Source organism: Naegleria gruberi, assembly GCF_000004985.1.
Source record: "Naegleria gruberi genomic scaffold NAEGRscaffold_2, whole genome shotgun sequence".
NCBI classification, from domain to species: domain Eukaryota; phylum Heterolobosea; class Eutetramitea; order Acrasida; family Naegleriidae; genus Naegleria; species Naegleria gruberi.
Genome location: NW_003163325.1, coordinates 591674 through 615103, shown reverse-complemented (window position 1 = coordinate 615103; position 23430 = coordinate 591674). Strand labels below are relative to the sequence as shown.

Sequence of the window (23430 nt, the reverse complement as noted above, 5' to 3'; positions counted from 1 at the left end):
AATCCTATCGATAAGTTCATAGCTGGAAGGAAAATTAATTTGTTTGGTCGGATTGAAGTTTTTCTCCTCTCATAAAATAAATTTCCAAGCATAAAAAAGAATCAAAAGGTATGTGGTTTGCTCAGAGTGGAGAATTTTAAGCAAATAATATATTATTCATCATTGATGGCTGCACTCAAAAACAATAACATCATTTCCTATCCGATTATTTAAAATAGTGATGCAAGGACAACAAGAACCAGTCTCATCAACACTGTATAGAAATATACAACATCCAATTCTTCAAGCTTTGAATATACAAGTGTCTTCACCAACAGAAAAGTATTTACTTTCCGAGAGTGGAAGAATAACTGAATATTATACAAACTTGTGTTTTGATTTATTTGTTGATTCTGATACATTGGGATGGCTTGTACTGAATCAAAAGTTTTTAAAAGTTGGTGATGCTAGTAAGTTTATTTCCACTGATTCATTACTAAGTAATTGATCGTCTTTTGTCAACTAACAAATTAATTTAATTTTAATTTGTTCAATTAATAATAATTGAATATTATTAGAAAATGAAAAAACAATTAAAAGTGAGAATGAAATATTGGAAACATTAAAAACTACTAAAGGTGAATTGGTTGGAGTCAATGTTATTGATGGACAATTCATTTCCGATATCAAATCAATTTTGGAAGTTATTGATGCTCGTATTAAAACAAAGAAAATCAAGTCACTCTTGATCACATCAGCAAAGAATAATAGTTTCTGTGTAGGAGCCGATATTAATATGATGTATCCAAACTTGGATGAGAAATCTGCAGAAAAAGCAGCCAAGTATGGTCAAGATGCTATGGATAAATTGGCCAGTCTTGGAGTACCAACATTGAGTTGCATTCATGGACCTGCACTTGGTGGTGGATTTGAACTATGTCTTGCCACAACTCACAGATTAGCCAGTGATCATAAGAGTACAACTGTTGGTTTGCCTGAAGTCATGCTAGGAGTGATTCCAGGTGCTGGTGGTACAGTTCGTATGAGTAAATTGGTTGGTTTACAAAAGAGTTTGGAATTGATTTTACCTGGAAAGACTCTCTCAGCTACTCGTGCTAAAAAGGCAAATATTGTGGATGTCATTATTCCATATCAAGATAGAATTGAAAATGAATTTAGATTCCTTTCAGCTTGTAGAAATTTTGCTGGAGCAAAAACAGTTGACAAACAACCATCAGTTGCTAAATATGTTCCAAAAACAATTCAAGACAAGTTGTTGGAAGGTAATTTCATTGGACGTAAATTTGTTGCTCAAATGGCTCTTTCAAATCTTGACAAGACAACTCGTGGCAAATATCCAGCTCCATACTCTGCTTTGCAATCTGTTTATAATTCCACTAAATCTGGTATGTCTAATGGAAGAGCATTACTTATGGAAAGACAATTATTTGGCAAGATGGCAGTTACTGCTGAATCAAAGAATTTAATGTCAGTCTTCTTTATGCGTGAAAATGCCAAGAATTGGAAGAAGAGATTTGGAAAATTGAACAAATTGAAACAAGTCACAAAGGTAACCTATGATCCAACATCTGCCAAGAAGGCAGGAACTGTTGCTCCATCTGTTGCTGTGATTGGTGCTGGTGTTATGGGTAGTGGTATCGCCCAACTTTTTGCACACAAAAATTATCCAATATTTATGAAGGATATCAAACCTGAATTTGTAAAGAATGGAATGAATATTGTTGAGAGAATTTTCATGGACGACTATGTAAAGAAGGGAAGAATGTCAAGAGAGGAAGCTCTTTTCAGAATCAAGCTTGTTTCTGGAGGTACTGAATATCCAAAATCTGACAACTCTTCCAGTATTCAAGTTGTCATTGAGGCTGCCGTAGAAAACATGGATCTCAAGAAGAAGATTTTATTGGAATGTGAAAAATCTTTTGCCAGTTCTGGAAATGTTATTTTTGCTACCAATACTTCTACCCTTTCTATCAATGAATTGGCTACAGTTTCTAAACATCCAGATTTGGTTGTTGGTATGCACTTTTTCAATCCAGTTCACAAGATGCCACTCGTAGAAATTATTCGTGGAAAGCAAACTTCAGATGAAACTGTTGCAACCATTTACAAATTGGCACTCGACTTGGGTAAGATTCCAATTGTATGTCATGATGGTCCTGGATTTATTGTAAATAGAATTTTGGGTATCTATATGACTGAAGCAGGTCGTTTGATTAATGATGGTGGTGAAATTCAACAAATTGATAAGGTAATGGTTGAGCAATTTGGTATGCCAATGGGTCCATTCAGATTATTGGATGAAGTTGGTACTGATGTTGCTTATCACTCTGGAGAAACTCTGAGAGTTCTTGGTCAAAGATTTACTGAAACAAGTGGTAATTCTCTCTTTGATTTGAAGAAATTGGTCGATGCTAAATTATTAGGTAAGAAGGTTGGAAAGGGTATCTTCCTTTATGGAGAACATGCTGAAAAGGTAAAGAAGGGAGATATCAATCCTGATGTTTTGCAAGTCTTCCCAGGTTATGATCCAAAGCTTCGTCGTAAATTCCCACCAGAAGAAATCATTGATCGTTGTGTATTGCTTATGGTCAATGAAGCATGTCTTATTTTAGAGGAAGGAGTTGCTGAAACAGCTCAAGATATTGATATGGGTATGATCTTTGGCACTGGTTTTGCACCATTCAGAGGTGGTCTACTTCAATATGCTGACTCTAAGGGAGCTAAATGGATTGTCAAGAGATTGAAAGAACTTTCAGATTTATATGGTTCATCAAATGGTAGTGTCAGATTCAAGCCAAGTAAGCTCTTACTCTCAATGGCTGAAAATAATGAACGTTTCTACCCTGACAGACCAGCTGCCAAATTCATTGAAAGAAATACTCCACCAAGACCAAAATTGTAAATTGTAATTATAAATATTATTTAATTTATTTAATTCTGTTAATAAATTATGAATAGATTTAATTTTTTTATTATTAAAAAATGATAAGAGACGAAGAAGACGATTTTATTTCATCATTAAATGATCCGATGAGCCAAAATTTGACTGCAACCATTGACGATACATCCTGTCCACCAGCCTTCTCTACAAGAATTCCAGCATCTTATGAAACCACAATATTAAAGAATGAAATTAAAAGGAGTATCAGTTCAAACTCCAATCTCCAACTTGTATCACTCTCAACAGGTGAAAGCATTTACCGATTAAAATACAATCAATTACGCAAATATGCTGGCTTGGATTTTAAAACACAACAATGTTCTCCTTCTTCATTCCCAACCAAGAAGAATCAAACCACTCTACTAGGTTCACTGGAGGAGAAGAGATTCCTCCAACTCAGAGAACGTACAAGAGGAGCAGCTTCCGATGAAGAGGAAAATGATGAAGGAGATGAAGAAGATGATGAAGACTTTTGGGTTGATGATGATGAAAATTTAATTGATGATGATGAATTGTAGAAGATTATTTGATGAACGAAACAGGAACATGATGAATTTTTGTTCCACTGGTGAGAAGATAATTCCTATGATTGTCAATTCCAAGATCTTGGAATACTAAAAATACTCAGAGCAATTTGAATAGTTAAAGCTGAATAATTTCACTGAATTAACAATAAGACCAATAAAAGGTCAACTAGTGTTATTTTAACAGAGTCAAGCAAAAATTAGAACCAAACTGGCGCCAAATTTTCAAAAAAAATGAAACGAAAAGCAAATTCTCTCGGCAATGACAGTTTAATGCTCCCACCCGAAGAGTTAAATCAAACAGATTCGGATTCGGAAGACAGCACGAAACGAAGAAAGGTTCAATCAGATGACGAAGAAAGTGATGAGGAATTAATGCAAGAAGAAATGGTTGGTGAAGAAAATGAAGATTCAACCATTGATAAAAGTAAATTAGTGGACACAATATTGAAAATAGAAAATAGATGCATCACAATTTTCACAAAATCGAACAAGATTGTGGAATTAATGAATAATGAACAAACTAGGTCGGAGTATAGTATTACCGAGGAAATGATAACTCAATACACAGATAGAATTAAAAACAAATATCCAGCAGAGGAGTACATTTCAAAGGAGCCAATATCTTATGAGGAGACTGATTTGAATATTGATATTCACTCTGAATTATATCCAGAAAGTTCTAACTTGTCCCTCTACAAACATCAAAAAGAAGGGATTGTTTGGTTATTGAAAAATTATTTTGAAAGAAATAATGTAATTTTGGCAGATGATATGGTATGTTTCCACATTTGAGCATTTCTAAATATTAATTCGAAAAAGGGTATTGGAAAAACAGTTCAAGTTGTATCTACAATTAATTATCTAATCAAGTATAAGAAAATTAAGGGACCATTCTTAATTGTTGTACCTCTCTCAGTCCTCTCTACATGGGAAAATGAGTTCAAAACTTGGAAATTGGATCACATTGAAATAATAACCTACCACGGAGGCATAACAAGAAAACGAGCTTTAGAGAAATATTGTATGTTTTCAGAAGAAGCAAATGCCAGATACTTACTCCCCAATGTCGTCCTTACAACAAAAGAGACTGTCGGTAAACAAGTACTATTATCAAAAATATTTTGGAAATATGTAGTGGTGGATGAAGCCCATTTTCTTTCGGATAGTAAGAGGAAAATATACAAGAAAATGAGTCAACTCAGCACCGATTCATTCTTACTATTGACTGGTACTCCTTTTCAAAATAATTTGAAAGAATTTTATTCACTGATAACATTCCTAAAGAAAGACTCTGGGTTTGGATCTTTTAAAGAATTTAGACATATTTGTCAGGAGGACGAAACCAGATTTGGGAAAATAATGAGAAATATCATGCTAAGGAGAACTAAGGAATCAGTTCTGGCTGGTGTTATCAAACCAAAGGAGGAATATTTTTTGGTTTTGGAACCAACACCACTTCAAATTGAAACATTTGAAGATGTGAGAAATAGATACGAAAAGGATGATGCTCTGGCATTTGTTTCAGATTCTATCAAGGTTGCCAATCATCCATTTATTTATCTGTTGGATCAATTTTCTGTTGCTCCAACCAGCACATTGACTGAAGAGGATTCAGTCAATAACCCTATTTATTCTACAAGATATTACAAGAAATTCCTTTCTACTATTTCTTGTAGAGAACATTTAATTTCAAAAATTATCAACTCTAGTAGCAAATTAATAGTTTTGGATTATTTATTGGAAAAACACTATGGAGAAGGTAATAAGGTTGTAATATTCAGTCAATATACTACAACTTTGGACTTTCTTGAGTATTATTTAATGTTAAAAGAATACAAATATCAAAGATTTGATGGAAGTAATACTAAGAGTGAAAGAACAGAGGCTGTGGAGTCATTTCAACATGAAAATTCACAAGACTTTGTATTCCTTCTGAGTACAAAAGCTGGAGGGGTTGGGTTAAACTTGATCTCGGCCAATGTTGTCATTGAATATGACATTACATGGAATCCACATGCAGACGAGCAAGCAACCAATCGTTGCCATAGAATTGGACAAACCAAAACAGTCTATGTCTACAAATTTTTAATTCAAAAGTCTATTGAGGACTTGGTGCTAAAATATACACAGGAAAAACTTGCCATGTCTACCAGGGTGAATTCAAATGTTAATCAAAATTCAATTGACTATGATTATTATAACATGAACATTATGAGCAAATTGAAACAAAAAGAGCTAAAATCAATTTTACAAAAGAAGAAGCATAAGGATTATTACTCTGTTTCAACATTAATCAAACAGTCCTGGACTGAATACGACTATAAGAATAATTTTATAGATTTGAATATTCATAATGTTTTTGAATGGTATTCCAATCATGATATTGAAATGTTGATAGATGTTTTCAGAAACTATCCTAATGAAAATTATATTCTCAATGATTTGAAAAACAGGGATTGGAATATGTTAAAAGCAACATATAAGAATCAGTTCCTATTTGAAAAGTTGAGCGAGCTTTGCAATTTAATTAACGAAAGTACTGGTGAGCAATGCTCATTTTATACATTCACTTTAAATGTTCAAGATTTCAAAGTGAGAGAATTTGATTTGCTGTTAACAATATCCAAGTACTATTCAGATGATCAATTCAAAAAGATACTCGATGAAGGATGTGATAAGCATGCAGACTTTTTGAATTCTCTCAAACCACTCTACACAATCGATGATATTGAATTGCGATACCAAGATGATTTGAGAAATATTGTTCAAGACGTTAAGGAATTAGTTCAAGATGAAGATATTGGAGAAGATGATTATCTCACCAAGTTGACCAAATCACTTAGAGAACTAAATACCACCATTCTTGAACTATTTAATACTCCATACCACCAACAACAAATATGGGACCATATTCAAAATCAACTAGGAATTGACAATTTACGTGAAACATGTTCAAAGCTGCAGATCTTTCTAATTGAAAAGGAAGAAAAGAGGAAACAGGAAGCTCAAAAGAAATTAGAAAAGGCATCCTCCTCCTCTAAACAATCCACCAAATCAACTTCTACAAAAACTAACAACAGTTCCTCAAAAAAGAAGGTAGTTTCGAGTGGAGGTTCATCTCTTTTCAAAAACAAACGTCGATAGTATGTGGGCTAGTAGAAGAGAATTGGAGAACCGCCTGTTCATTTCATTTGGAGTAATCTTTTGTAATACCGCTCTCTGGAATGGCTTTATTGTTGTGAAGGGATTGTTCTTTGATGAGAGAATAACAGGTCATTAGTACCACATCAGTACTGAGGTTGGAGAGTCTTTTTTTCTTTTCGAAATGTACCAAATATTAAATGGGATGGAATAACTTCAAAAAAGTATTATCCAGTTTGTACGGCTTTCAAATACGACACATTGCTCACTTGACAGTAATTTGCTAGTTGAATATTCAAAGAATTTAAATAACTGATTGTAGAGGAATATTCAAGGGGAATCGAAATTACCGAAACTCAATACTTGTGAAAAAAATTACGTTATGAACTCTTCCCATCAAAAATTGGGAGACATTAGTTCAACACCTCAAGGTGAAGCAGGTGTTAGTAGCACTCAAGATAAGGCTAGAGAACAGCAAAAAATGCCGATGCCAATTTCTGCTCCTCATGAAGACTTCATTAAGGATCATTCTAGCCTCAACCAGAAAGGTGTTCCCGAGAGTGTACTTATCTACAACAATACAATTGAATTTGTAGAAGAAAGACAATTAAACTCACCCGATTTCTCAAGCCTCTATAAGGACGCTATAGAAAAAGTTAAGCGTAACCATCGGTTTGTTTCTGTAGCAACATTGCAAAGAATTGCTGATAATGTTGTTTCCACTATCACAAAGCCAACCTATTTGGATTCTGCCCAACAACAGAAATTAATGGGTAGATATTACAATTCAAAATGTGGCTTGCCTATTTATCAAGGTTCGATTCGTCCTGAATTATTTGGCATGTATAAACATTTAACAACTCCCGATTTATTGAACAACATTAAAAAAGAGACTCTCTTTGACAAAAGTGTCAATGTTGAGATGCTTTTGGGTGTTTCTGGGAAGGGAAAAACCTTCAAAATGTTGTCAAGAAGTGTACACCAGGACTACTTTTTGATTTACATGATTTTGGCTCCTGAATCTAATTTATTTTCTGACTTTAGTTCTCCTGATTTAACCCAAATAATAGATCCTTGTTACAACCTTTTAGCTAAGAGAATTAGAAGCTTGAGAACAGATGTAGCAAAAAATGTTGTTGTGTTCAATGAAATTCAAGTATTTATACTGGCACGGTTGCTTTACTTAAGGTCCCTCTTGAAGGTCAACAAGTATTTGACATCGACCGAATTTCTAGAATACCAATTAAATGGGTACTTGAAATGTATCAGCTATATTTATGCTGAAATTTTGAGTGAGCTTAGTCCTTGGGAAACTGATTTGGCCTATTTCATAAACTATAACCGAATGTTAATTGGTAGTATTAAGGATGAGTATGGAAAAGATGTTGGTTTTGGTTTAGATGAGATTTTGAATACTTCTAACAAATCTCTTTTGGATATTTTTGATTATGAATGTAATCAATTTAGAAATTTACAACATTTCATTGTCAGAGAGGTCACTAAACTTCAACCGATATATGTTGGCATAGCAGGCACCAGTTTTGATCAGCGTTATGTAGATCAATATTTGTCATTATTGGGAAAGAGAGTGAATATTAGAATGATGCCAAGCAAGTTTGATTCCATTAATCGAGGCAATATTGAATCACTTTTAAAATTCATGATCAATCAATCAAAGAAGGTTATTTCAGAACTTACTGACATTCACTTAATTCATCAATTTCTGGGTAGAAAAAGAATATTCTTTACTTTCATTAAGAATTTATTTAGTTGTAAAAATGTTAAATCAGCAGCTCTGGTAACATTAGATACTTTTCGTAATGACCTAACTCAATTCCTACGTCAAAAGCTTTCAATCTATAGTCAGATATTTTGGGATGGAGTGAGTGATTTAATTATTAGGCACCTATCAATTCAATTAAGAGGAGAAGGAGAGAACAAGATATGTACTATAGATCCAAGTTGGATACCAGTTGGAATGTGTGAGATTGAGCGTAATGAAGATGGTACTTATTTAGTTAGTCTTTTAGATGAACAAGTATTAATCGACACCCTCTTTGAATTTTGTAGAGATAGTTCATTATTTTTCTCTGAAATACAAAAAAGAATAACCAGATATCCAACATTATTTGGAGGGCCAAGTTTTGGTGGTATATTTGAATGGTTAGTTGTTTTGAACTTAATGTTCAACAAGCGGTTGACAAGTGTAAATTCTTTGAAAGCACTCAAGTTGTTAAATTCAGGAGAGATGGATCAAATCATATTAGAATCTCATGATCTTAAATTTAAGCCTCTATCTTTGAATCGATTTGGCTTGATTAAGAATGTAGACGAGGACATGCTTTCCTATCTATGGAAATGTGTTGAAGTTTGTACCAATGTTAATGATAACAAGATGATCATAACAGAGGAGCAAAAACTCTACCTGAACAGATTGATAAGACTTCCAAATTCAGCTCATCAAGATTTTTTGAGCTTTCAAGAATTTAACAATTATTCCACAATAGTTATGGTAGAATTCTCTATCAAATATAGTGATACATGTGTAGGTCAAGAAGAAATGAAAAAGTCATTGGCTCAATTAGACATTGATAAATATTTTCAAAGCTACAAGAATGAATCAACAAGTAATCAAGAAATTAAGAATTTAGTGAACCAATTGAAAACAATCCCAACCATCAAGATCCATATTTGGTATCCATCAGTAAAACCAAATACCATTCCATCCATTGTGAGATGTGGATATTCAAACTTGAGAGAAATGGTTCTTGATCCTCACCAATTTTTAGATAATCAAATAGTAAAATGGATTAAACAAAGACAACAACAAGAACCAACCAAAATTGAGGAAATTAAAGGTAATCTCACAACTAGAAGAATAGAAGAGTTCATTAATGATCAATCTTCTCCAATTAAACGCCACATAGAATTAGAGCACAACATGGTAAAGATGTCATTCAGAACTCCAGAGAAGGAAACCAAAAAAGAACGAACAAGCCGCATTGGAAAGTTCAACAAAAGAATGATGAAACTGGGAAACAGAGTGGCCAATTTGAAGAAGTGGAATTATGTGTGGAGTTATCATGAGAAAACATAATGAAATTAAATTGAAAATTATTCATAAATATATGATTAATATTATTTTAAAACTCCAAGATCGATATTATTTAAATATTTATATTAAAAAAATGAAACAAGATCCAGAAACATCATCAGCAGATAGGAAAATTCTTCCAAATCCGATAAATTACCAATCATCATCACGAGCAAATAATTCAAAATTTAAATTATCAAAATTTTCACAATTTTATTCCTTCTTTCAAAAACCTGAAACGGAGGTCAAGTTGAATTTTCTCTCAAAATTTATTTATCAGAGGAAATTTACAACAAGAGCCTTGCTCATCTCTGCAGTCTCAACTATTGGATTTATTGGGTTTTCCTTTTTACCTTCCTCTTCATTTGATGAAACAGTACAATATTGGACCAATATTCCGGCAATTAACATGACAAATATATTTAAAAGTAGATTGTATCACAAGAAGGAAACTTGTTTTATATATAGATTTGAAGCTCCTTATCCATATGCTACAGAATATGACTTGACACAAGAGGAATCAAATATGAGAATGTTTTTCAATGAAGAATATTTGAAATATTGGGATGATTTGACAACTGATTTGAATGTTAATAATAATGATAAGGATTTATTGGTACATCCTCTTGATTTACATATATTCTCGATTAGAAAGGGAAAACCAGTGGATTTGGAATATTTATGGTATCTTTATTTGCAATTACATTCCATCAAGTATGATAGTATATCAGATTTGATAAAATCCAATAGAGTTTCTAATGACCTATTGTATGATTTGAAAATTGCCTCAAACTTTGATCATGAACACAGATACTTCACTCAGAATTATATTGTAAATGCCAACACTGAAAATAGAATGAGTCTGAACGAAAGAATTCAAAATAATATTCGCCATCAAAACTCCATATCAACCATGGACAGTAGAAAAGTCAATGAGGAATATCAAGAACGATTGAAATCAAAAAAGGATATTTTAACACCACAAGATTATCAAAGATTATTCTATACTGAAAATAGAAAATATAGGTTTAGTAGTCTATATCATAGAAATTTTGTTGATGCTCAATTTTAAATGAATAACAAGTAGAGAATGAAGGTTTATTCATCTTTCTTTTAATCCATGTCATAATATTCTATTAGCCTTAATAAGAAAACTAGCAAAAGGCAAAATGTGTGGAGATGCGGGGTATCGATCCCCGTACCTCTTCCATGCTAAAGAAGCGCTCTACCATGTGAGCTACATCCCCTTACAATAAAACTCTTTTGCACTTCATCACCATTTCTAACTTAACAAACACCCATTATCCTAAATATCTATTCAGTTATTAAGAATTGAATTGAACCAACCTCCTGTACAGGTGATTCTTTCTTTACTCCGCCATAGGTGGTCGGAATTAATTAGGTCGTTAAAAATAAACCAGTCACTTAAAAAAATGTTCAGATCCATCACCAAAGTATCAAAGAGCACTAACCTCAAGCCTACCGTCATTTCCAATGCTTCTTCCACAAGAATGTACAGTGAATTGAAGGGTACCAAGACTCACAATAACTTGAAGGAAGCTTTTGCTGGTGAATCCCAAGCTAACAGAAGATATCTCTTCTTCGCCGATAGGTAGGTTTTTTTTGGATGACGACAATTGTACTGATGATGATGATTTTAATTATATTCTTGTTCTTGTGTGATGATAATTATTGTTTAATAATGTATTAAAATAGAGCTGATGTTGAAGGTCACACTGATATTTCCCAATTGTTCAGATCTACTGCTGATGGTGAAACTGCTCACGCTTTTGGACATTTGGGTATGTAGTTAATAGTAATATTATTATCTTTACACTAGAATTTACATTAAATTATTTTACTTTATATTATTATATTCTAATAATAACAATTAAAATAATTATTTAATTTGTACTAATAATAATAATAGAATTCTTGGAAGAAGCTGGTGACCCAGCCACTGGTGAACCAATGGGTGATACTGAATCAAACTTGATTTCTGCTATTGCTGGTGAAACTCACGAATATACTTCCATGTATCCATCTATGGCTAAGACTGCCAGACAAGAAGGTTTCGATGATATTTCTGAATGGTTCGAAACTCTTGCTAAGGCTGAAAAGTCACACAGCAATAAGTTTACTGATGCTTTGAACAAGTTAAGAGCTTCTCAATAAATCTTTTAACACCTGCTTTTTTAAATTGTTCAAGTCAACTTGCATTTTATTTACAGATATTAAAATTAGAAAATTGGAGAAGCCTCTTCAGCAGTATTGTCGTCTTCTACTAGGTCTGGATTTGTAGTTGTGGGAGTTTCATTTGTTGTTGCAATTTTGATCTTTTTAGAGATTGGTTCAAGGAGAGAATTGAAAGCAAGGCATGGTTTAATTCTATTTCTAACCCACTCCTTAGCACAATTAGTATTGGAAGAGTTTGTACTTGTGTCCATTGGGAAATAACTCTCCAATTCTCTCGTAAATTCCTCATTGAACAGTGAATCGTTGGTTGTAGAGTTTGAACAATCTTGTAGAATATTCTGATTAACAACTTTCCATACCAAATTTTGCCACTTTTCAGGCCATTCCTCTCTCTGTTCTGCTCCTAATACGAGTAACAAAAGTGATTGTTTTAATTGTACATTTTCTAATTTCACATCTTCATCAACAGCAACACTTTCAAACTCTATATCTTGTGATTCAGATGAAAAAGTTGTACCATTCGTGGCTTCTTCTTGTTTTCTCTTTCCAAGAAGACAAGTTTTTCTATCAGAGTTTGAGGTTAAACATTCTTCTTGCCTTAACAATTTTTCGTTAGTTTCATTTTGATGTTCTTGGAGAGCCATTTTTTTCTTTGAGAATAAATGGAATCGATTTGTAGTTCCAGTAAACTCGTCTTTTTTTGCATCTTCAGTTGATCCAAATCAGTTGAAGTTATTTCCAGATAAAAATGGATTCAACAGCAGAGTGCATCACGTGTTTTATTAGATATTTGAACACATTACAAAAAAAAATACAACGCGTCAAGTGCAAACCAAACAAAAAATATTGTCCACACAAGAAAAATATTTCATCAGCTTCATCAAATTAAATAATTGATAATACACCACATCAACAACAACAAAATGATAAGTTCGGAAGAATTATTGGCAACAAATGCCTCTAGTAATAACAATAGTATTACTTCTGTTACCATGGCTGCTGTTTCTGGTTCATCCGAGTCGTCATCAAGAAAGAAAAAGTCTTCATCAAACTCTTCGGAAAAGATTGTTAGGAATAAGAAGGTTGAATGTGGTTTTAATATGATTTTTAATTGTTATACATTTCCTGAACCGATCAATGCATCAAGTGCTAATATTGAAAAGATTTATCAGCTTGTGAGAGAAAGGCTAAAGAATGAAATTGTAGAGACTGGTAAATTGAGAGAGGAAAATATTATTGAAAATGCAAAGAATTCAAAGTTTGCTATGGAGACTGATGTTGATCAGGAATCATTTGATACCAAGATATTGAAACATAGAAAAACTATTCGTTACAAAATTACAGAGGAATTACAATCTAAATTGTATTATGGAGTTGATGAGCCACATCAATCGATTTTTGCTTACATTTTTGAATTGCATGATCCATTTAAACTTCACATTTACACCACTGAGAATATGAAAGGAAAAAAGAGTAGAAATATTATCAAATTTGACATTTACAAAAAGGTCAAGATTGCCTCCTTAATTACGACCTTCACACTTGGATTGATTATTTTGGAAACAAATATTTCAAGTACAAGTGAAAAGATGGCAACTGTACACATACTTAATGGAACACATGTTTTTGACAAAATGATGGACAATGAAAAAAAGAGAAGAGATCCCAGTTATTATGAGGAAGAAAGAAAAAAGGCAAAACTGGAAAGGCAAGCCAGTGATTCCAATTTCGATGATGAGGAAGAATCTGTGGGAGAACCAGTTGAAGAAGCATTACTTCGAGAAACTGTTAAGGATCTTATCACTTCCAACAAATTTACAAGTGTTTCACTCTATTTGCGTGATTTGTTGACTAGTATTGCTAGTGAGCAGGATGTTGACAAGATATTGTCAAAAATTCCAGAAGCAGAAAAGAAGGATTTTATTTCTCTCCTCTCCAAAGTGGCCTCAAATGCCACTCTACCTTTAATGAATTATTCTCTGGATTCCTCTACAGCAACTTTTACAACGGCAAGTACGATAAGTACCAACCAGCAGCACCAGAGTAGTATTGCAACTGATATGCTGGACGAAATGAATGACAATCCGTCAGGTGTTAATCTACTAAATAATTATTTTGATTAATAATAAAATTCCAGATTTGGAGTTGACAATTAATCCAAGTAGTCAATAAGTGAGTTTCTAATGTTTCAAAAATTCGTATATGATTTAAATCCAAGTGTATAACACAAGCAGTACAAATAAAACAAATCCAATTAATAGACAATACATTCCAAGCATTCCATGTCTCCTTTGAGTGAGTAATTTCAACCTCATCAAGGTATTATCAAGCATAGTCTTTGTATTGCTGGCATCTGCATTAATGGATTTCATATAGGCATTTTGTTCATCCAATTCCGCTCCCATTGTCATGGCAATTTCCTTTAAAACTCTAACTCCCTTCACCATCACTCCTGCTTTTTGGTCAATATCATCCTCTGCCTTATCTATTAACAATTGTGTTTGAGAATTATTTGTAGTAGGTAAATAGGATCCACCATATTCTTCATCATATTTGGCTCCGGAAAAGAGTTTTGAACGCAAACTCTTGTTATTTCTCATCATTTTTTTTAAGTGTTTTTTAAATAATTTTTATTTCAATGCTTTCATTTCAAATGACATTAATGCAACGTCATCATAGAGTCGTTCAAATGGTGTAGACATCATCATGAAAGGAATTTAAAGGGAGGAATTTAAATGAGAAGGATCAATTCTCTTAAGAACTAGAGAACTTGCACCACCACCTCCATTACAAATACCAGCACAACCTATAGTCTTATTGTTTGTACATAATTGATTACAGAGAGTGACAACAATTCTAGCTCCTGAACAACCTAATGGATGCCCTAATGCAACTGCACCTCCCCAGATATTGACCTTTTCTTCTGGAAGATTTAAAATTTTAGAATTGGCTAATGCAACAGCTGCAAATGCTTCATTAATTTCAAAATTATCAACTTGGTCAATTGAGAGACCTGCCTTCTTAATGGCTTTTGGAATGGCAACTGATGGAGCAATTGTGAACCAATTAGGTTCCTTTTCAGCATCTTCAAATGATAATACTTGGAAAATGCTTTGATTTCTAATGGAGGCCAAATAGGTTGGATTCGATTTTAAGAATCTTCCACTTACCAACACTACAAAGGCAGCTCCATCACTAATTTTACTGGCATTACCAGCAGTTACAGATCCACCTTCCTTAGAAAATGCTGGTTTGAGTGATTTTAATTTATCAGCACCTCTGAATTTAGAAACTTCCTCATCATGGTCCAATGTTAAATTTGCATTCACCTTTACAGGAACAATTTCCTTCTTGAATTTATCTGCATTTTTCATTGCTCTTTCATAACTCTTCACAGAGTAATCATCTTGTTCTTGTTTTGAGATGTTATATGTTGTTGCAGTGACATCTGCAAATTTACCCATCATGGTTGAATGATAAGGATCAAAAAGACCATCATACATCATTCCATCTACTATTTTACCATCTCCCATTCTCTTTCCATTTCTATATTCATTTAAATAATAAGGAGTATTTGACATTGATTCAACACCTCCACATGCAATAATATCACGTTGTCCACACATTATTTCCAAAGCTCCATAGTGAATTGATTTCATTCCAGAACTACACACTTTGTTCACAGTTGTACAAATAACCTCTGTTGATAAGCCAGCTCCGAGAGCAACTTGTCTAGTAGGATTTTGGCCCAGACCAGCCTGTAAAACAGATCCCATAATTACCTCTTCAACTTGTCCTAATGAAAGATTGGATCTCTGAATGGCTTCCTTGAGTGCAACCGAACCAATTTTTATGGCAGAGAGTGATGAGAGGCTTCCTCCATTAGATCCGATTGGTGTTCTAACAAAGGAAACAATATAGGCTCCTTGATCTCTTAGTATTTGCATTTTTTTATTTTAAACAATTTAAAACCAATTCAAATTTAAATAAATTCAATCTATTTTAAAATAATTAAATATCTAAGGTCGTTATGATATAAGAGACATTAAAGCTACAATTTATTATTTTAAAATAATTAAATATCTATTTATTGATTGAATAAGACTACTATTTACATTCTTAAAAGAGATTTTTTTGAAATTATTCTAATGGTCGAATGGAAACTTCTTCAGCAATCATTTCCTTGACACCTGTTCCATCTTTCATTTCAACCATCAAGTTACCAAACTTGGAAATACCAACAGCTTTGGCAGTATATGATGGTGATTTATCTGATGGTGATATGGTAATATCCTTTCCAATAAGAATATCATGTGATTTGTACAGAGTAATTACATCCTTTTGTGAAAATGCCAATAAGTTTTCCAAAGTATTACACAATTGAGCAAGAAATTTTTCTCTATCTACACTCTTATTGGTAGCATCAAGGAATGAAATAGCAACATTTGGAAGAGCATTTTCACCTTGGGTAAGTGATGTACTCTTGAATGAACTATTGAGATTAATTCCAATTCCTGCCAATGCAAATAAAGTTTCTCCAGATTGTACACTATCAATTAACATTCCACTAATTTTAGATGGAAGTGAATCCTTTTCGTTTGGAATGACCCAAACATCATTTGGCCATTTAATTCCACAATTTTCCAATCCTTCATCTCTCAAAGTAATAGTAATTGCCAAAGGAATTGCCAAATTAAGTTTTATCAATTCCTGTGCATTATCCAATCTAACATGAAATACAATAGTAAAATACAAATTCTTTCCCTTCCCTGCACTGCTCCATTCTCTACCTCTCCTTCCTCTTCCTTTTGTTTGTTCCTCTGCCAAGATGAGTGTTCCAGTCAAACAACCCTCCTCAGCCTCTCTCCTTCCAATGTCCATTGTTGTTTCCACTTGATTCCGATACACGATCGATCGTCCTATATAACTTGTTTTTAGTAATTCTTGAAAACGTTTAATACAAAATAGAGAGTCTTTGGTATTGGCGTAGATTTGTTCCATTTTTTTTAAATATTCAATTTAAATATTATTTAATACGGATGAAAATCATCATTAATTAATATTATTTTCATCCAATGATTTAATAATATATAATAATAATAATATTTTAAATATATTGAAAATGTAAATAATGGATTAATCATTCCAATTAATTTGGAGAGATTTTACCTGTTATTGGTGATGCTGATAATGCTTGAATAGTACAATTCCGAACAGTAGAAAATGTTCTTCTATTCATTTTCATATTATTATTTTGGAAATGATGATTTAATTTTCTTCTGAATTTTAAAGATTTGAAATAATTCATTTTTTTTCATAATTTCATTTAAATTTCTTCATCAACAAGAGAGAATAGTGCAAAGATTTATTGTTGTTGAATTGACTTTTCCTTATCTCTATTGAGTAATTCTAACACATTGTGTGTTACCCAACTATTTGTCGGTATCTGCAATGGTTCTGCATACTTGTCCATTAAAATTTCATCTCCCTCTTTGAATTTTTCAATAAAGAGTGATTTTCTCTTTTCACTCTTGATGGATTTGTAGGTATTGTTGGAGATGTGTAATTCATTAGTAATTCCAGTCATTTCCATTAGTTGAGCAATTTTAACATCAGACCCAAAGAGATCGTACGTTCTCTTCACTTTACCAACTACAGCTGCAATGACATCACCTCCTATTGAGGTGTGAATTCCAACTCTAACTTGTAAACTATTTCCTGTCGATTCTGAAAATTGATTCACTGTTGTAATCATTAAAAGACCACCCTTAATCATATGGTCAACTGAACTAGTTTCATTCCTTAAACCAGAAGCTAAAAAGTAACTATCTCCTATTGTTTTAATCTTTTCCATCTTGAACTTTTGACAAATTTCATCAAAATTTGAAAATATTGAGTGTAGTAGAGAAACAACTTGTTTAGGTGGCATGGTTGATGATAACTCTGTAAAACCAACCAAATCACAATATAACATGGAACATCCATCAACTTGGTCAATGATTTTCTGGCCCATACTTAATCTTTCTGCAATATTTCTTGGATAAATCTTTTCTGCAATACCTGTCATTTGTTCATCTTGATTGGATAATAATTTGTAATCTCTGAAATAGGCAACAAATAATGATTGACCATTTTTGACAATTTGAGAAATTTTGATTTCCACTGGAATACTTTTACCATCTTTTGTTTGACCTTTGACTTTCTTAATACGATCTAGAATTTTCTTCTTTTCAGTTTTGGCAAATCTCTCCAAATACATGTCATGATTCATTCTATCTTTTCTATTACAAATAATTTTGACATTTCTTCCAATTATTTCACTATTTTCATATCCAAATGTCAGTGTGGCAGCCTTATTGAATACCAAAACACTTCCCTTATCATTAATCGCCACAATTGGAACAATACTTGCATTTGTAATTTGTACATGAACGGAATCTAAATTCTCATATATTGTGTTCAACTCTTCATTATCAATAAATTCAACAAATTTCATATAGGCACAAAAGTGAATTTCATGTTTCTTCTTAATTGGAACAAGTTTTGTTGAGATGGTAAAGAATTGATTCAAAGTTATTGATTTTCCTTTCAAAATTCTCTCTTTTGAAAGGTGACTTCTTCTCTTTGATTTATCTTCCTCGCTCAATAATTCATAAGGCATATTCTTGAGACTGATATTCTTCCTGTCAACTCCTTCAATATCTTCCATTGAAAATCCTAAAAAATCATCAATTAACGTGTGAATATCGAGAATTGTGTCCTCCATAAAAACCTCAACTAAATCTTCACCCAATACTGAAAAACTAAATGTTCCAAACATTTCCTCTGATTCTCTATTCATATAGACAATACAACCCTTCTTGTCAAAAACCACAATTGGAAAGCCACAACACATGAATTGAGAAACTAAATTATTCAATTCGGATATTTCTTGTTTGTGTGTGGGAGTGTTGTTGGCTCCATTTAATCTGAAACCTATTCCCATAGATGACGTTACTAAACCCGACATGGAAGTGTCATATGATGTTTCACTTATAATGTCTGACATGGAATCATCACCATGTTTGAGGTTGGATAAGAGTCTCTTGTAGAGTGATGTTGGCTGTTTTGAACCTGATGCTGTGCTTGAACGCCTACTTCTAGAGAAAGAAATTCTATCTTTTATAATCATACTTCCTTGACTTTCATTTAGGTCAACTGTGGTTTTTGAATTTCTAAATGATTGTTTTATTGACTGATTGATATTTTCAATAGCCATATTCTTTGACAACCTCATAGGAAGAGTTGAGGAACGATTTCTATTGTTTCGAAAAGATGATGCTTCTGTTGTTGGTTTCATTTAGTTTCGTTTTTTTGAACTTTATTGATGTTTACTGTTGTTATGTTCAACAACACTTCAGAGGGAAGCTTTCCGCTCCAATCATTTCCAAGATTCAAATTTCAGATTCCGTGCTTTCATCAGTTTTAATATCCAATAACCAGCCAAATAACCAGGAAGAAAATAGAGATGTGTTGCGATTTGTCCAATTTTGTTATTGGTACTCCCATATCAATTTTACAAAAACATCTCTTGTAGATTTTAGATTCATGAAACAATTAAGGTCAAATGTCAAAAAATGTTCGAGTTGGAAAAGAGATATTGGCTTTGGTTCTAATTTGAGAGCAATTCCAAAATTACGTAATTTAAGTTAACCCTTAAGATGAAGTAGTTTTTGATGAAAATGGACAGCGCATTCAAGAATTCAAAAAATACTGTGTCATCACTGATGATTGCCAAATTGTCAACAATAACAACCCTGTATTTATTCACAAGATACTGTGACAATCTTGTTATAGAACAATCCAACAGTGCAAATTTTTCATAATCTAAATAATATCCACAGCAGCACCACAAACAGTAGAGAAAACACAACTGTGTTATTGAAAGAAGAACCAGCAAACAAGGAAGCTTACCATTCAAAAAGTAGCCGCTTGTGTCAACATAACCTTCATAGTATCATCAGTGACAGAATTGGCTGAATAAATTGAATATGAACGAAGAGACACCTGTAAGAGAGATGTTAAGGTCTATTTAATAGCACGCATAAGACAAATTGTAAACTGACAAGGATCAATTTAGAACATAACAGGCTATGTGTAAAACAAAGAGTCACACTCGTTGGTATACCAAGAGCTACTGTACAGTAGCAACACAATAATTAAAAAACAAGATCCATCTTTATAAAAAAATGTTTCGACAAATCATTTACATGTGCTTGCTTCTACTTTCTGCATGGTTGGTTGTTGAAACAAGCACAGCACAACAAACAACTTTTGGAGTTGGAAACTATTTGAAAGTAATTGCTGGAACGGGTTCAAGTGTTTACAATGGAGATTACATGTTGGCATCATCTGCAACTCTAAATTCACCTTCATCTGTTGCCTTTCTCGAATCAACTGGGGAGATTCTGATATCAGATACGAGCAATCATCGTATTCGAAAGATTTTAACTAATGGCACAATAACAACAATTGCTGGAACTGGTACTGCTGGATATAATGGTGATAACATACTAGCTACCAATGCCCAACTTTACTATCCCTATGATATTGCTGTTAGTCAACTGAGTGAAATTATTATTGCTGAATTTGGAAATAGGATTCGTAAAATATTGACAAATGGTACCATAACAACAATTGCTGGGACTAGTGTTGGAGATGGAGCCTATAATGGTGATTTTATTCCGTCAACAAGTGCCAATGTTAAAAATCCAAATGCAGTTGCTATTAGTCAATTGGGAGAAGTTATAATTGCAGGTAGGTATTATTGTTGAACTTTTAACTGTTAAATTTGGAAAGATACTGGAAATAATAGAATTCGTAAAATTTTGACAAATGGTACCATTACAACAATTGCTGGAACAGGATCATGTGATTTTAATGGAGATGGTATTTTAGCAACTAATGCAAATATTTGTTCTCCTACAGGTGTTGCAGTTGACCAAATAGGTCAAGTATACATTTCAGTTCTCTCTCATTCTAGAATTCGTAAAATATTGACAAATGGTACGATTACCACAATTGCTGGAATAGGTTCAAATGGTTACAATGGAGATGGAATATTAGGAACAATGGCAAAGATATTTTCACCTAGAGGAATTACAGTAAATCAATTGGGTGAAGTATTTTTTGCAGATTCAGTCAATTTCAGAGTTAGAAAGATTTCAACAAGTGGAATTATTTCAACATTTGCTGGAACAGGAAATCAACTTTTCAATGGGGATGGTTTATTGGGAAATTCTACAAATTTATCACCTCATGGAGTTTCAATCAATCAATTGGGTGAAATATTTATTGCAGACACTAATTATAATTATATTAGAAAAATTGTACCATGTCCTTTAAATTCTACTCAATCAGGAAGTGATTGTAATTGTTTTGAAGGATATTTTGGATATGGAACTAGTTGTAATTTATTTAATTGCAATGGAGTAAGATATGACAGTTCAGGTGTTTGTTCTTCACATGGATTTTGTTATGCATATAATGCTTGTTCATGTCAAGATCATTATAATGGGTCGTATTGTCAGGAATATTCATGTTTTGGAATATCAAATAGTCAACCAAATGTTTGTTCAGGTTTTGGTAAATGTACTGCCAAAGATGAATGTACTTGTAATAGTGGATATCTAAATTCCACATGTAGCATGTTTAAATGTAATAATATACTCAAAACAGATGTAAACGTATGTTCCTCAAAAGGAAATTGCATTGCACCAAACAATTGTTCATGTCAGACAGGTTATAGTGGAGCTGATTGTGAAACATTTAATTGTTTTGGAGTTTCTTCTAGTAGTAGACTGGTTTGTTCAAGTATTGGTGAATGTACAGCTCCTGACACTTGTACATGTCCAACATCAGATGTAACAACTTATAATAAGGATTGCTCAGCAATTAATAAGCAAAATAATGGAACAAATCTTAGTGCTCAATCTGATCAAACAACTATACTAGTTGCAGTACTTGTTCCAACCCTATTTATTGTAATTTTAATCATTGTAATTTTTGTAATTATCATTATTGTGTTAATTAATAGAAATAGAGCAAAGGAAGCAACTTTGAACATTGATACGGTGAATCCTTCGGAAGAAGAATTAAAATCATTCACACAATCAACAATGATTTCTGATTTCCCTTCTCAATATACTTCATCTTCAAAAGAATCTCAAAATGATCCAATGGATAGATATACAAATTTGGTAAAGATTGGACAAGGTGGAAGTGTGTTTAAAGTGAATGACACTAAATGTAATAATGAAGTCAAAGCAATCAAAGTGGTTAGATTTGATAACCATGAAGATTTGAACGTGGCTATGAGAGAAGGAATTCAACTTTTAAAGATGAATCACCCAAATGTTCTCAAAGTGAATGATTTCTTTATTGGAAATGGTCAAATTCTATGTATTGATATGACTTATTATGAGATGGGTGATTTGAATAGACTCATTACTGGATCCAAATTTTGTTCAGAACTTTTAATTGCTCAAATATTATTTCAATCATGTAGTGCCTTGGATTATATTTTCATCAACTTTGGGTAAGTTTAGAAACATATTAAAATATGTGGATTTAACACTAAATCAGAGTTATTCACAGAGATATTAAACCTTCCAATATTTTCATTCAGAAAATGAATGATTCAGCCATTGACATTATCATTGCTGATTTTGGTTTGGCAAAAAACTCAAAACAATCAACCAGTTTTTCATTAGCTGGAACTCCATTGTATATTTCACCAGAATTGTTGTGTGGAATTTCATGTGATCATAAAACTGATATATTCAGTTTGGGAGTTACTCTATACCAGATTCTATCTCATGATACAACAACTTCCATCAATCAAATGTACATGTTAAAGGATTCTGAAACTGTCAAACAAATATTAAAGGAGAAGATTAGTTTACAGATCTATTCATTAGAGTTGGTGGAGTTGGTGTTTAGCATGTTGGAGAAGGATCCAGAAAGACGACCAGATGCTGGCTCTATTTTAAAACATCACTACTTTTCACAAAGAGGGTTGAATAACAATTAAACTTTTCATCTCAATTCTATATCGTTCATTTTTTAACAGCTGTGTTGTTTAATAGTAACTTGAGGTATTAAGGTTGGCACTTAACGTCCTTTTTTGAGGATAAAATTGTTATCATTTTTAAAAAAAATTCTGGTAAATTGCAAACTTTGTGACAATCCCATTTACTGAAAATGAAATACTCAAGTTGACCACCATTATTTACAAATTTTGAAAAAAGGTAATGTTACAATGGTTATTATTACAATTATCGGCTGGGCACAATAGTTTTGGATTATTGTAACAGTCACAGGACAATACACGGCAGAGACCTGAAGGCAATAATCCTTCGAAATGATTGCTTCCTAAATGGATTCCAGTTAGTGAGGGTATTTCACCATACTCTTTTGGAATTTGACCTCCAATTGCATTGAATGCCAAATTAATAATCATGACACTTTGTAAAGAATCAGCAATTCCAGTT

General features: G+C 32.8%; 12 protein-coding genes and 1 non-coding gene across 13 annotated transcripts; 8 read left to right on the top strand and 5 right to left on the bottom strand.

The window, feature by feature from the left end:
• Window positions 1-2982: 2982 nt before the first annotated feature.
• Window positions 2983-3459, top strand: NAEGRDRAFT_61960 (uncharacterized protein; the record flags this gene model as incomplete). Its single annotated transcript, XM_002682863.1, has 1 exon — window positions 2983-3459. One exon carries the CDS (start codon window positions 2983-2985, stop codon window positions 3457-3459), a length of 477 nt encoding a protein of 158 aa, XP_002682909.1.
• Window positions 3460-3699: 240 nt separating this feature from the next.
• On the top strand, window positions 3700-4260 carry NAEGRDRAFT_61959 (uncharacterized protein; the record flags this gene model as incomplete). The annotated part of the gene is made up of 1 exon (XM_002682862.1): window positions 3700-4260. The coding sequence occupies one exon, from the start codon at window positions 3700-3702 to the stop codon at window positions 4258-4260; it is 561 nt and encodes a 186-aa protein (XP_002682908.1).
• A 396-nt stretch (window positions 4261-4656) lies between these two features.
• On the top strand, window positions 4657-6612 carry NAEGRDRAFT_61958 (uncharacterized protein; the record flags this gene model as incomplete). Its single annotated transcript, XM_002682861.1, has 1 exon — window positions 4657-6612. The coding sequence occupies one exon, from the start codon at window positions 4657-4659 to the stop codon at window positions 6610-6612; it is 1956 nt and encodes a 651-aa protein (XP_002682907.1).
• Window positions 6613-6991: 379 nt separating this feature from the next.
• Window positions 6992-9706, top strand: NAEGRDRAFT_61957 (uncharacterized protein; the record flags this gene model as incomplete). Its single annotated transcript, XM_002682860.1, has 1 exon — window positions 6992-9706. One exon carries the CDS (start codon window positions 6992-6994, stop codon window positions 9704-9706), a length of 2715 nt encoding a protein of 904 aa, XP_002682906.1.
• Window positions 9707-9797: 91 nt separating this feature from the next.
• On the top strand, window positions 9798-10775 carry NAEGRDRAFT_61956 (uncharacterized protein; the record flags this gene model as incomplete). Its single annotated transcript, XM_002682859.1, has 1 exon — window positions 9798-10775. One exon carries the CDS (start codon window positions 9798-9800, stop codon window positions 10773-10775), a length of 978 nt encoding a protein of 325 aa, XP_002682905.1.
• Window positions 10776-10877: 102 nt separating this feature from the next.
• NAEGRDRAFT_t14 lies at window positions 10878-10950 on the bottom strand. Its single transcript has one exon. It is a non-coding gene; the product is annotated as a tRNA-Ala (tRNA).
• A 186-nt stretch (window positions 10951-11136) lies between these two features.
• On the top strand, window positions 11137-11903 carry NAEGRDRAFT_77926 (uncharacterized protein; the record flags this gene model as incomplete). Its single annotated transcript, XM_002682858.1, has 3 exons — window positions 11137-11315; window positions 11420-11505; window positions 11634-11903. 3 exons carry the CDS (start codon window positions 11137-11139, stop codon window positions 11876-11878), a joined length of 510 nt encoding a protein of 169 aa, XP_002682904.1. The 3' UTR covers window positions 11879-11903.
• Window positions 11904-11943: 40 nt separating this feature from the next.
• NAEGRDRAFT_45487 (uncharacterized protein) lies at window positions 11944-12543 on the bottom strand (the record flags this gene model as incomplete). Its single annotated transcript, XM_002682651.1, has 1 exon — window positions 11944-12543. The coding sequence occupies one exon, from the start codon at window positions 12541-12543 to the stop codon at window positions 11944-11946; it is 600 nt and encodes a 199-aa protein (XP_002682697.1).
• A 279-nt stretch (window positions 12544-12822) lies between these two features.
• On the top strand, window positions 12823-14022 carry NAEGRDRAFT_61953 (uncharacterized protein; the record flags this gene model as incomplete). Its single annotated transcript, XM_002682857.1, has 1 exon — window positions 12823-14022. One exon carries the CDS (start codon window positions 12823-12825, stop codon window positions 14020-14022), a length of 1200 nt encoding a protein of 399 aa, XP_002682903.1.
• A 594-nt stretch (window positions 14023-14616) lies between these two features.
• Window positions 14617-15846, bottom strand: NAEGRDRAFT_61951 (uncharacterized protein; the record flags this gene model as incomplete). The annotated part of the gene is made up of 1 exon (XM_002682650.1): window positions 14617-15846. One exon carries the CDS (start codon window positions 15844-15846, stop codon window positions 14617-14619), a length of 1230 nt encoding a protein of 409 aa, XP_002682696.1.
• A 193-nt stretch (window positions 15847-16039) lies between these two features.
• On the bottom strand, window positions 16040-16900 carry NAEGRDRAFT_45484 (uncharacterized protein; the record flags this gene model as incomplete). The annotated part of the gene is made up of 1 exon (XM_002682649.1): window positions 16040-16900. One exon carries the CDS (start codon window positions 16898-16900, stop codon window positions 16040-16042), a length of 861 nt encoding a protein of 286 aa, XP_002682695.1.
• Window positions 16901-17264: 364 nt separating this feature from the next.
• On the bottom strand, window positions 17265-19238 carry NAEGRDRAFT_61949 (uncharacterized protein; the record flags this gene model as incomplete). The annotated part of the gene is made up of 1 exon (XM_002682648.1): window positions 17265-19238. The coding sequence occupies one exon, from the start codon at window positions 19236-19238 to the stop codon at window positions 17265-17267; it is 1974 nt and encodes a 657-aa protein (XP_002682694.1).
• An 889-nt stretch (window positions 19239-20127) lies between these two features.
• On the top strand, window positions 20128-22479 carry NAEGRDRAFT_45482 (uncharacterized protein; the record flags this gene model as incomplete). Its single annotated transcript, XM_002682856.1, has 2 exons — window positions 20128-20695; window positions 20867-22479. 2 exons carry the CDS (start codon window positions 20128-20130, stop codon window positions 22477-22479), a joined length of 2181 nt encoding a protein of 726 aa, XP_002682902.1.
• Window positions 22480-23430: the final 951 nt, after the last annotated feature.